The sequence below is a fragment of the Lithobates pipiens genome, unplaced genomic scaffold (genome assembly GCF_037356315.1).
Source record: "Lithobates pipiens isolate NorthernLeopardFrog02 unplaced genomic scaffold, aLitPip1_a1.2 Scaffold_3, whole genome shotgun sequence".
Classification (NCBI taxonomy): Eukaryota; Metazoa; Chordata; class Amphibia; order Anura; family Ranidae; genus Lithobates; species Lithobates pipiens.
Window position 1 is genome coordinate 266619607 of NW_027507790.1, and position 14030 is coordinate 266633636.

General features: G+C 43.3%; 1 protein-coding gene across 1 annotated transcript in view; it reads right to left on the reverse strand.

Moving 5' to 3' along the window:
• The window catches only part of LOC143941130 (aquaporin-7-like), a 90576-nt gene that overhangs the window by 49384 nt on the left and 27162 nt on the right, over positions 1–14030 (reverse strand). The window contains exon 2 of the mRNA XM_077463116.1: positions 10713–10897. Coding sequence (XP_077319242.1) covers positions 10713–10820 — 108 coding nt within the window. The 5' untranslated portion in view covers positions 10821–10897. The remainder of the gene's footprint in view (positions 1–10712; positions 10898–14030) is intronic.

The window sequence follows — 14030 nt, forward strand, 5'->3', positions numbered from 1 at the left end:
TCTATGCACATTTAAGGACTTTCTCACCTATTTAAAGAGGGATTTCACTGGAAAAAAATGATTAAAAGCCAGCAGCTATAAATACTGCAGCTGCTGACTTTTAATAAATAGACACTCACCTGCCCCAGGGTCCAGCGATGTCGGCAGCTGAGGCCGATCAATTACTCGGCTCTTGGCTGCTGCTTCTAGGTGAGGGAATCAGGAATTGAAGCGTTGCGGCTTCACTTCCCGGTTCCCTAATAGGAATGGTCCGCGCTGTCTCTGGGACCCGTGTATGTCCCAGCAGAGAGTGCGCCGGGACAGGAAGAAGCATAGACTCCCGTGGGAGTCTATGCCCGGAAGTGGGTGCAAATACCTGTCTTAGACAGGTATCTGCACCCCCTCCCCCCTGAAAGGTGCCAACTGTGACACCGGAGGGGGGGAGGGTTTCGATGAGCGGAAGTTCCACTTTAGGGTGGAACCCCGCTTTAAGTTATGACTACCCTTTGGGGCAGGGGCACCAGAAAAACACCAAATGGCCACTAAGAGGCAAGAACTTGCATAGGAATGTGTGTTGGAATTATCCAAGTTGACTGTTTCTATTTCAATTTCAAATTTCTACTACTTCACTAAAGAACGTATTTGTTACATAACATTGCCTGGTCTGAAGTCACTTCAGGACAATCTTAAGGTGGTGAATGCATGATTGGCTTATCACAGAACAGGATTCATACCTGGGGACAAGACACGATAGAGAAGATACAGTACAAAGGTCTAACAGGCAGTGAAGCTTTTCAGAGGAGGCTACATTGCCGTTGCTAATGACTACAGTACTAGTGTCAAGTGTAAAAGTAGCCAGATGGTTGGGAATGGGTGGTGACTTGGCATAGGTGAAAGCCCTGGGTGTAAAGGAACTTGTGTGTGTAGACTCTTTCCATAGGGACCGCAACCCTGATACTGGGTCCAACTTGTGGCATGGCATCCTAGGGTCCCAGCCTGGAAGTTGAAGTGAGGCCTCGGGAGGTAAAAAGCATGGGTTATGTATGAATTCAAATTCATTGGGATTTGAGCACAGGTATGTCTCTGTTGTAATGCAGGTCAGTGACCAGACCTGATCCTAGTAGCTCTCCCCCACCTACAGTTGCCACCTCATCCCTTTAAACTCAAACACATATGAATTATACAGGTTGTGTGGCTGATTAAGGTGGTAATAAAACTCACCTGGTGCATTATCTCCATTAAATTAGCCTCAGAACCTGTGTAATTCATATGTGTTTGGGTTTAAAGGGATGAGGTGGCAACCCTACTTCCACCTTGTGTCTGTATGCCCCATGTTGGCATGGTCTCCACTGTAGCAGTTGCAGAGCAGAGTAGGACTGGTCCTAAGAGGGATTATTTTGACGCAGTTGGCTAGCTTGTAACATGTATTGCAATATGTGTGAACTAAAAATCCCTGCTTTACATTGCATAGTTTGCTGGAAAAGGGTGTATAGCAGTGTGCAGAGGGTCCATCCAGAATTTGTAGTTTTAACACGTGGTCACACTCCTTAAGCACGCGATAGTTCAAATACATGTACAAGCTATTTGATCACAGGTATATCTTGTCTCTGAATAGTGAATAAGTCCCGGATTCTGTATAGTGAATAAATCTGCTTGGAGCCATACAAAGTCCCTGTGTCTGGACGGTGAATAAGCCTGCCTACATGGTATCAAGTGCCCATGTCTGAGATAAGCTGGATGGCAATGTTTGTTTACAGAGTTTATCTTGATAAGAAGGGGCAGAATCACATTTCACATGAGTTCCTCGAGAGATGCTACGAAACAAGAAGTTGGGGAAGCTCTCTTGTTACGGCTATTAGCCCTTGTACACACGGTCGGACATTCCAACTGAAAATGTCCGATCGGACCGTGTTGTCGGATAATCCGACTGTGTGTGGGCTCCATCGGACTGTTTCCATCGGAATATCCGACGGACAAAGTTTTAGAGCTGGGCTATAAAACTTTCCGACAACATGATACGATCGGACTTTGTCCGATTGTGTGTAGAGAATTCCGATCGGACAAAGTGCCACGCATGCTCAGATCAAATTCCTAGACCAAAGCTATTGGCTACTAGCCTGAACATAGTCCCGTCGTAACGAAATAACGTCGTCACGTTACGTACGATCGGATTTTCCGACAACTTTGTCTGACCGTGTGTATGCAACACAAGTTTCGGACAAAATCCGTCGGTCAAAATCCGACGGATTTTGTTTTCGGAATGTCCGATCGTGTGTGCAAGGGCTTAGAGACCATCAGAGCTGAGGTGCTAAGTATGGCTCTACACAGCCTGACCACAGGGGTAACTATGAATTTAGAGGGCTCCCCATGACCTCCCTCTGTAGCAGCTGGTGGTGTCAACTGTGACAATACGTTTATATTGATGCAAATATACAGGCATATCCCACTCACTTCTGCATAGAAACCAATGAGCTTCCAGGTTTTATTACCAAAGCTTAATTGAACAAGCTGGGGTTAGAAGCTCATTGGTTTCTATGCAGAAGTGAGCCTGATTTTGCACTTTCCAGCTTTAGTAAATAAACCCCATTGCGTACCCCAGTGGGGTATGACTGTAATCAATGTGTAAATCAGCCTTTTTCAACCGTTTTTATCCCAGAGGAACCCTTGAAATAATTTTCAGGTTTCAGGGTAACCCCATTATGATTATTGAACGGGCAGTCATTGGGAAAATGCCCTTTACACTGGTGGTGGTAAGTGGGAAAAATGCCCCCCACCCCCACTTACAGGGTGGCCAAAATGACACCCTCGCAGTCATGCCGCTGGCTTTACAAAGTGGCATTGGACCTAGAACCATGCAGGGAACCTCAAATGGGAGGTCATGGGAGGTCACAGCTCAAGGAACCCCTAGCCACCCCTTGAGGAACCCTTGGGCATCACAGAACTCTTGTTGGGAACAGCTGGTCTAAATCAAGGACAGTCAGCATAGTCAGTACACAGCAAGGGACCAGAGCTGTAAATAAAAGTTCTAGCTGCATTAGTAATAATAATATAATAATAATCATAATAATAATAACTCCAAAGACATGCTGGGAGGTTAATTGGATCCCATCTAAAATTGTCCCTAGTATGTATGAATGTGAGTTAGGGACCTTAGATTGTAAGCTCCTTGAGGGTAGGGACTGATGTGAATGTACAATGTATATGTAAAGCGCTGCGTAAATTGATGGCGCTATATAAGTAACTGAAATAAATAAATAAATAATAAATAATCATCATCATAACAATGTACATTCTGAGTCTGACCAATATGTAAAAGCTCGGGCACACAATTACTCTAAAACCCTAATACAAACCTTTCTTAACTATGTCTTCTTCAGCTGTCAGAGTTCATTCATACAGGGTCCATTCAGTCCACAGCAGAAGTTCACAGGGCAGTAAATCTACACTTCTAACATACTGCACAGAGAGGGATCTGTGACTAGCAAGATCCTGAGATCTGACTTCAGCCCTTCTATACTGGAAACTTCACAGTCTACTTTTTTCTCAAAAGCCTACCTAGTCGGGCCCCCTTCCCACCCCGGGCCCCACAGAAGCTGCATGGGCTGCTATGGCTATTGTTACACTACAGATATTTCCATCAAAGCAGCAGAGCCATCCATGTCTTATGATTAGTGATGAGTGAATAGAGGAAATTCTTCCCAATCTCCCTGTATCAGCTGTTTTTCCCCCCTACACTCTGTCCATCCCGCACCCTTAAAGTAAACTTGTGCTTAATAAATATTTCATAAATAGTAAGGCTAGCCATACAGGGCTTGAATTTTGGCTACCTACGCATGGATTATCCGACATCTGGCTTCCAAAAATCAATTCTTCCTTCAGCCTCAAGGCTTTCTCTTGCAGCCCTGCTGCCCTGGCCCTTAGACTTAGGGCTCCTGCCTTTTTTCTATTCCAGACATTTGTCTTAAACTCTCGCTATGCAGATGACCTCATCTACCCCGTCTCACCCTATCCAGACCTGAGCTGCAGTCAGCTTCCTTAAAGCGGGAGTAAACCCAGTTTCAAAAAACACTTACATTCCCGGCATGCCGGAAATGCTAACTTTCACATTGGTTGTGCTCTCAACCAAACTTTCAAACCATCCAATGGCTGGTTTCATAACTTGCGCGCTAATAGCCTCAAGCACGGCGGCAAGTCTGATACCTAGCCCCACCTCAGGATCAATACCCTGATCAGGATCATCATCTTAGGCCCATAGTACCATCAACAGAATCCACAAACCATGTGCTACTTCAAATACTCAGCTGAAGTTCTGCACAGACTAAGGAACATCAACACCACATTGCCATCTTCCATACAAAAAATACTTCAAAGAGAACAACTATTAAAAACCGGACGACAACCAGCTCCCAACCACAGGAAGACATCTACTCGACCACTACAATTAGATTGTGCCTTGATTAACGCCAGGTCTGCAGTCAAACATAGACTGGAAGTACACGACTTCATCATCGAGAACAATGTAGACTGCCTCTTCATCACCGAAAGCTGGTTAACCTCTGACTGCAACACCATGCTCACCGAATTGGTGCCGGAAAACTACAGGATCCTAACCGAACACCAGATAGGGAAAAAAGGAGGAGGCCTTGCAGTGATCTTTAAAGGTCACCTGGATCTCACTAAACCATTATCTCAGAACCCAGTTCCTTTTATGGAAACCCTGATGCTACATCTTCAACCAACACCCCATGACACCACTCATATTCTACTGTGCTACAGACCACCGGGACCAAAGTCCAATCTTCTTTCACCCCTCACGGAATCCTTTGCAATGCACACCCTAAAATTCAAAAATTTCCTGGCACTCGGAGATTTCAACCTTTGGGCAAACGAGCCTAAAGACCCCATCGCGACTGCCTGCATCAATCAACTAGAAGAACTGGGTCTACAGCAACTGATAAAGAATCCCACGCATGGGTCAGGACACACCCTGGACCTCATTTTCAAACAGAACATCGACGTCAACATACTCGACAACATAACTCTGCCATGGACGGATCACCACGCCATCAAATTCAAAATCACTACCAACATCACCAACGCAAAACGGAAACCTGTAACAACGCACTGGACCAGATCGCATAAAAAACTGTACTCCGAAGCCTTCAAAACCAAAAAGATATCTACAATAACCTTAAACCACTCTACGGAGGAAACACTCAACTCCCTGAACAAGGCATTACTGCAATCAGCAGACTCGGTAGCACCAAAACGCAGGGCACTCATCAGGAAGAAAAATGCTGGATGGTTTAATAGCTCCCTCTCCGTACTAAAGCAAGAACGCAGAAAAGCGGAAAGAACATGGAGAAGAAATCCCACCGAGGAAAACCTATTTAACTACAAAGGTCTGACAGAGAATTATCGGAAAGCAATCTTCAAAGCCAAAAAGGACCACTTCTCATATACAATCTCAACGGCCACAAACCAACCACGGGAACTGTTTAAACTGGTTAATCAATCAATGAATCCGGTGTGCCTAGAACCCCCAGAAAGCGAATCCCAGGATTACTGTGACAAACTGTCGGATTTTTTCATCGATAAAGTCAAAACCATCAGGGAAACAATTTGTCAGAAGAAAACATCCAACCTCAGCCAGCAAATACATAAAGAGGATGTCTGCACCAACATACCGCAACCGCCAAAATTTTCACTATCCCCAATTACCGTAGACACCGCAAAAAACATCATTAATAAACTGCGTGACAGTACCTCACCTATTGACATCATCCCCACAAAACTACTGAAAGAATGCTCCGACATCGTGGCTCCAACCATAACTCCTGGTCTCCACCAACCGTCTTTGGGCAGACTATCTCCCCAAAGACCAAAGCGAAGAGTCTCGGGGTTATTTTAGACGCACAAATGTCAATGGATGCGCAAATAGGATCTGTAGTCAGTCGATCTCACCATCTGCTGCGCATGCTTCGCAGACTCATCCCTTTTATCCCAAAGAATGACAAAGCAGTGGTAGTTGGAACAATCATTAATTCACGACTGGACTACGCAAACTCGCTTTACATAGGATTACCACAATATCAACTTGCGCGATTACAACTGATCCAAAACACGGCGGCAAGGCTGATAACAGGAAAAAAACCCTGGGAATCCATTTCTCCTTCACTGAGGAGCTTACATTGGCTAACCGTAAAAAATCGGATCACGTTCAAGACCCTTTGCCTCACCCACAAATGCGTGCATAGAGAAGCTCCGCAATACCTAATGGAGAAAATAAATCATTACACACCAAACCGCAGTCTTCGATCAGCCAACAAAAACCTCCTCCTCGTGCCCAAAGCCCGGTATAAATCCAAGGGTGATCGGAGATTCGCTGTCCAAGGGCCTCAGCTATGGAATGCTCTACCAATCAACATCCGCCTGGAAGAAAATCACCTGTCTTTTAGGAAAAAACTCAAGACCTTCCTCTTTTAGCAGATGATCAAAGCTCGCCACAGCGCCTAGAGGCGATTCAGTTCGCATTGTGCGCTATACAAGTATTTCATTCATTCATTCATAACTGATCACATGTGCAGCATTATGGCAGTTGAAGAATCATTAGAGGCCAAGATGGCAGCTTCCTTGACTGAAAGCGATAGAAGGGTTTACTTCCACTTTAACAAAATCCTTGTGTACAGCTGTACAGTTGGCGCTGGTTACCACCAAAACATAGACCTAGGGTTGGAGGCTTCATCTTTATGTGTGTGCACTTTTTTGGCACCGGGTGGAGTTTTTGGGTGTGTTTTACACACCACAGGCTTTAAAAAAAAAAAAAAAAAAAAAAAATATATATATATATATATATATATATATATATATATATATATATATATATATATATATATATATATATATATATATATATATAATCTATTTACTGTGAAATTACTGGTTGGAAGTTATAACTTCAAACTTCAGTAATTTGTCCGTTAAGCCACCTGCTTGAGTACAGTTTTTGAAAATATAGTAAATTACCTTAAAAACAATATAATAATTAATAATTCTGACACTTCTCTCCTACATGTAAAAATCATTTTTTGTGCTAGAAAATTACTCAGAACCCCCAAATATTATATATATATATATATATATATATATATATATATATATTTATATATTTTTTTTTAGCAGACACCCTAGAGAATAAAATACTAGTCGTTGCAACTTTTTATGTCACATGGTATTTGCTCAGCAATTTTTCAAACAAGTTTTTGAAACTATTTCAGGAATAAAAAAAATAAAACAGTAAAGTCTGCCCGATTTTTTGGTATAATGTGAAAGATGATGTTACGCCGAGTAAATAGATACCTAAAATGTCACGCTTTAAAACTGCACACACTCATGGAATGGCGCCAAACTTCAGAAATTAAAAACCTCCATAGGCAACGATGTCAATTTTTTTACAGGTTACATGTTTAGAGTTACAGAGGAGGTCTAGTGCTAGAATTATTGCTCTCGCTCTAAGGTTTGCGGCGTATGTAACCTGTGTTTATCTGGCTCTGATACTAGCCGGTGCCTCACCAGCCACTGACCTCGCCTTACATGCCTACTATAAAACATACCATCCTGCTTCTTTGAATTTTCTCACCACAGTGGTTGTGGAACCTCAATTTGACCCCATTAATCATTAGAAAAGTCAAATAAACATTCTTTAAATGGAAAATGTCAAATTAAGTACCACTGGTGTGTTGCCAGCTTAAAGCAGAGCTCCACCCAAAAGGGGAAAATCCACTTGATTGCTGTTTTTGACAGGTACCCCTTCCCACTTCCTGGAGACCTCGCTGTGACTTTCAATTTTTTGGTGGGGGGGGGGGGGGGGGGGCTGGAGCTCCTCTTTAAGATCACTTCTAGGCAGAATGGCACATTGCATAGTGTTTGTGTTTACAGCCAGGCATGCTATCGTATGTCACATGATCTTTCTTAAAAAACATTTATCTACTATGGGACAGTCTGCAATAATACAGAGTCTACATGCACAGGTTAATTAATAACAGCTACAGCTAAACATTTCACCCAACGTAGATGGTTCTTATCATCATCAACGTGCTTCCTATAGAGTAAGGACAGTAAACAGACTGAGGAAGGCCATAGATGGTGCGATTTTCTTTCCTGCAACCACGGGTTTGATTCCCCCATTAACACAGTCAGTGTTGATGGGGGAAACCTTCCCATGGAGCTACTGTGTTCTCCCGGTGGTGGACCACCCCAAGGGGAGAACACAGTTGGCATCCCTGCTTAACCAGCTGTTAGTTTTTCTCGAACAGTGAACTGTGACCCATTTCTGAGATGTACACAGCTCTGCCTCATGGCACAGCCTTGCTTTGTGGGGCAGGCCAACCTGAATATCCTCTGCTGCCATTTAGTAACACTTACAGGTCTTGTCCCTCAGCCTGTCATTGGACAGTGAAAGGAGAAGCAGTGGACTGATGAGCTCATCTTTCTGTCATTCTTCTCTCTCCTATCATCATGTATCCTGTTAGCAAGTGGTGAATGTTGTTTCTTCCTCTCAAAAGTTTGAGTTCTGCTGTAGAAGAACTGCTCGAGGTTGATGCCAGGTCAAATTCAAGTACCTACAGTACATTGCTTGTATTTAAATAAAAAATGTATTTAATAATGTACTAATGATTACAGAGCTGCATTCATTTGTGTCTTTTACAGTATCTCACAAAAGTGAGTACACCCCTCACATTTTTGTAAATATTTTATTATTTCTTTTCATGTGACAACACTGAAGAAATGACACTTTGCTACAATGTAAAGTAGTGAGTGTACAGCTTGTATAACAGTGTAAATTTACCGTCCCCTCAAAAGAACCCAACACACAGCCATTAATGTCTAAACCGCTGGCAACAAAAGTGAGTACACCCCTAAGTGAAAATGTCCAAATTAGTCCCAAAGTGTCAATATTTTGTGGGACCACCATTACGGAGCTAGTGAATGTTAGAGACCTTGCGCTCCTCCACCTTCCATTTGAGGATGCCTCACAGATGCTCAATAGGGTTTAGGTCTGGAGACATTCTTGGCCAGTCCATCACCTTTACCCTCAGCTTCTTTAGCAAGGCAGTGGTTGTCTTAGAGGAGTGTTTGGGGTCTTTATCATGTTGGAATACTGCCCTGTGGCCCAGTCTCTGAAGGAAGGGGATCATGCTCTGCTTCAGTATGTCACAGTACATGTTGGCATTCATGGTTCCCTCAATGAACTGTAGCTCCCCAGTGCTGGCAGCACTCATGCAGCCCCAGACCATGACACTCCCTCCACCATGCTTGACTGTAGGCAAGACACACTTGTCTTTGTACTCCTCACCTGGTTGCTGCCACACACACTTCACACCATCTGAACCAAATACGTTTATCTGAGTCTCATCAGACCACAGGACATGGTTCCAGTAATCCATGTCCTTAGTCTGCTTGTCTTCAGCAAACTGTCTGCAGGCTTGTGAGGTATCGCCGCGATCATTAGAACAAGAGCAATAATTCTAGCAGAGACCTGCTCTTTAACTTTAAACAGGTAACCGTTAAAATTATTTAAAGCGTCGCCTATGGAGATTTTTAAGTACTGTAGATTGTCGCCAATCCACAAGCGTGTGCAATTTTAAAGTGTGACATTGTAAGGGTATCTATTTACTCAGCGTAACATCATCTTTCACATTATATGAAAAAATCGGGCTAACTTTACTGTTTATTTATATATTAATTCATTGAAATGTATTTTTTCCCAAAAAATCGCGTTTAAAAGACCACTGTGTAAATGCAGTGTGACATAAAATATTTTATTCTCTAGGGTCTCTGCTAAAATATATATATGTGTGTATATGTATATATAATATATATATATATATATATATATATATATATATATATATAAATCTGTGTTATGCGATATCATTTTAATCGACAGACTTTGAGGATTATATTTTTGGTTAATATATGGGGGTATTGCAATTGGAAAAAACGTATAGGAAAATGCATTTATTTTTCAATATTTCTCCCAAAAAAAGATAGGAAACAAAAATATAAATGTATACAAAATACTTTTTGATTAAAGCCCCATCTATTCCCCAAAAAGGCTCAATAACATATTAGGGTAGAGTACAAAAAGGTATAATGTGTGAAACTGAGGCATCTCATCAAAAACCATTCTGGAACTCAAGGGGATTAAGGAACAAAAAGTTCTTGGGAGTTGATAGGTTGAAAACAACCGAAAGTGTATATAAAGCACAAACGTTTTTCAGTTTTTAAAGGAGTAGGTTAGAGTAACACCGCTCTTAGATTATTTTTTGTTGTCTTTCTCCTTTCTTGTGAAAGGAAATATGTACAGAATTTGGTCAGAAGAATTCCCCTCTAGGACAAATGATACTAGGACATCTCCCCTTTTGTTCCAGTGACAACAAATGTTGGAACCCCCATAATTGTCTGTCCTAGTGAAAATGGTCAAATGGCAAATAGAGGGGTGAATATCCCAACAGACAGAGATAAAAACGTAACCCTTCCATACGTTATATTTAAAAAAATGACTATAATTACGTTTTAACTTTGACATCCCAATTGACTTCAATTCTTTTTACAAAAATAGTGAAATTTTACTCAAATTTCCAAATGTTTGGTACATTTTGAACATTTCAAACTCCTTACGGATTTTACAAAATATTGGTTTCTAGGAAATTTAAGTGATTGTCTCTTACCATCATAATGAAGGTGGACAGCAGCTCAGCCATGGCCTCCCGGGCCCATCTGTTGCGGATGGAGATGACGGCGTGGATCCTGTTGATGAAGGATGTCCCCGTCTTCATGTTGGCAGCTCAGCTGACTTTGACACCGGCATGCAGCGCTGGTTAAATGCTAACGCCTGGGGCTGCTTAAAAAGTTACTGGAAGGGAAATGATTAGTGTAGTTATTATTGAGATCTGGGCGTTCACCTCGCCCTCTCCTCCTGATAGCTCCAAGGTCCAATGATCACTGCAAATAGAGAGATACGGAGCGTAGGATAACTTGGAAACAATTCCTGTTGAAATATTACAGTGAGCTCACTGCCTCCTGGATCCCATACAAGTACAAATATAGATTCACTTGTCCTTGCCAAAAAAAAGTCACACACACACACACAGGCTGGCTTGACACATTGACCTTATTATTTGGAGTCTGTATCTGGCTACGAAGTCCAAGTGTAGGGTGGCTCCTTAACCCTTGCAGGATGCTGCAGAGCCACCCTTGTGTGAGCGCTCCTGGCTGGCTGTGTGCTTCCACCAAAAACACACACATTCCCTGCTTCCGACTTCAGGATAATTAAGGGACAGTAGCTAGAGCCTGCACTGTTCCTCAATTACCTGATAATCGGTAAGTGGGCTCTCCAAGAGGAAATTTGTGGAAAATGCGCCTAGGTGCCTGGAGCTGGCAGCGGTGCATTGCATATGAAGTAAGTGTTTGCACCCCACATACTGTATATTAAATTAGGTTCTGGGGCAAGTTTACCAGAGGGCTTACAGTTCATTATAAAAAAAACAAAAAAAAATTAAGGATTTAATGATACTTAGGGTCCCTTTACAAAATTCCTGGGTTCCCACAAGCCCCTAGGCTCCAGGAAAAGCCAAGGTTATATACAACATAGTTTCCCTGTCTCCCACCCACTGTGGATCACAGAGACTGCATGTCAGGGCTGGGCTCAGCCCTTCCTTCTCAAAGCTGGCCGCTCAGCTTTCGGCTAATTGCCAGCTCCTATCTCTCCATGATGACTCACCTGTTGATGATATCCTGCTCGTCAGTCCTGCCTACTTAAGCCATCCAGCCCAGATGATCTCTGCCTTCACCTTGGTCACATCACAGAGACGCTGTCCTGTGTTCCTGTTAAAGACTTGCTTGGCTGCCATTCCTTCTGGCTCCAGATCCTGCTTGCTGTTCTACTACGCTCATATCTTTGGCTCCCTGACGCTTTGGCTCGTCTGACATTCCGTTCCGATTCTTGAACTCTGGCTATGTTTTGACTATGTTTACTTTTTTTATTATTATTAAACAAGTGAGATTTAACTGTACTTCTGTCTCGGTCTGATTCATGGTTTCTGTCAGTAGGCGAAGGCCATGAATTCAGAAGATGCAGTCAATCCACTTGTTGGTAATATTTTTTCCACATTGGACGAGCAGGATCACCGCATGGATCAGTTTGCCATGGCATTACAAATGCTCCTGAGTTGCACTGCTCACCTGGAATTTCCCACTGTGGCTGCTTCGGTACAACCTGAGTTGCAGGTCATCCCTGCTGCTGCTCTGTGCAGGCACCCGCCTCGAGTATTACCTCTATAAGAGGTATGTCTGGTTCCACTCCGCTTCCCCAGTGATTTGGGGGCAATCCAGTCCAATGCAGAGGGTTTCTCAACCCTCTGCTGCCCCAGGCGTTTCCCACAGACAGTAGCAAAGTAGGTTTTGTGATATCTTTGCTTTCTGAGAGAGCCTTGGTCTGGGCAAACCCTCTATGGGAGATGCAAAAACCTGTTGTCTTGAGTTACCCTGAGTTTGTGGCTTGCTTTAAAAGGGTATTTGATGTTCCCGCACGTTCCGCTTCTGCTGCCAAGTACCTCATGTCCATCAAACAGAGTACGAGAACTGTTGCCGATTACGCCACTGAATTCCGTACTCTGGCAGCAGAGGTTGCTTGGAACAATGAGGCCCTTGTGGTTGCTTTTTCTCATGATCTCTTGGACACCATCAAGGATGAGACAGCAGCCCGAGATATACCCACTGAGCTGGATAAGTTGATCACATTTCCCATCCTCATTGACTCCAGACTCAGAGAAAGACTCTCTTTTAACCACTTAAGGACCAAGCCTATTTTTTAGATGTGTTGTTTTCAAGTTAAAAACATTTTTTTTTTTTGCTAGGAAATTACTTATGTAGCACCGGCTCCCGAAGAGCACGCACTATGTGTTTTTCTTACTTAAAATTCCTAAAGCCACAGTTGGGTTTTAGGGTTAATTATACCAAATTATGGTTTCAGTACCAGTCTAGCTCGATTACACTGGGTTCTGCTTGGCCACAGGTGTCGCTGTCACCACTGGCAAGTGTGAGAACGCAGTTTAGCTAGGCGTATTGAGTGCCATTTTTTCTCTGAACCAGCCTAGTGGGAGTGTCATCTTGCTGTGCATTCTGGGAGAGGGTACTTAAGGTACTGACATCACGTGATTCTGGGTTCCAGTCCAGAAGATCTTTCTGTCTGCTTGGTCCTCGTCCTCCTGACCAGCCCCCATGGCCCTCATGGCCTGGTGTGGATCCATTAAATTCCAAGTCTCGGGCTGGCTAGCCCAAGGCAAAGTAACTGGGAGGAGGATTCAAAGGTGGCCCTGTGCTATCTGTGGAGAGGCCCAGCAACTGGAGAAGCAACCAGGGGAGGACTCTTCGGGAGAAGGCCATGCATAAGGCTGGCTTCTCAGAAGGAGCCTGGAGGCTCAGTTGAAAGACACCAAGTGAATCTACACTCATATGGTATCGCTGGACCGGCTGCGAGATACTGGTACCGTATGATAACTCTCTAAATTTATCTACATCCTTCAGTTACAGACTTTATTCACAAGTGTTCTATTATCAAGTCTGTGGCAGAGACTTTGCTTTATCTAAACACTCTATCGGCTGCTAGGCCTAGTAAGAGGAGGTCTATCCGGTAGCTGTGAGAATCCAGTTGTGAGCGCTAATTCTCTGGATTTCTATAGTGAGAAACGCCCTATCAATTGCAGTTCCAAGAGTGCCTGAACTTCCTACTCAACCCTCTACCCTTCATTGAGAGACCGTTTGTCTACTTGTTGTCAAATAAATACCCCAAAAGTGGATCCAGTGTCAGTTTCTGCAGTTCTTTGGGCCATCTCCCTCGGGAAACCTCTAGACATACCTGAGGTCAAGAAGGTAGCGGTAAGCCTAGTTAAACCAGCCGCTCCTTCGGGGGTCAGTGCGACACTTAGAATCCCAAACATTATACATTTTATTTCTAACACCCTAGAGAATAAAATGGCTGTCGTTGC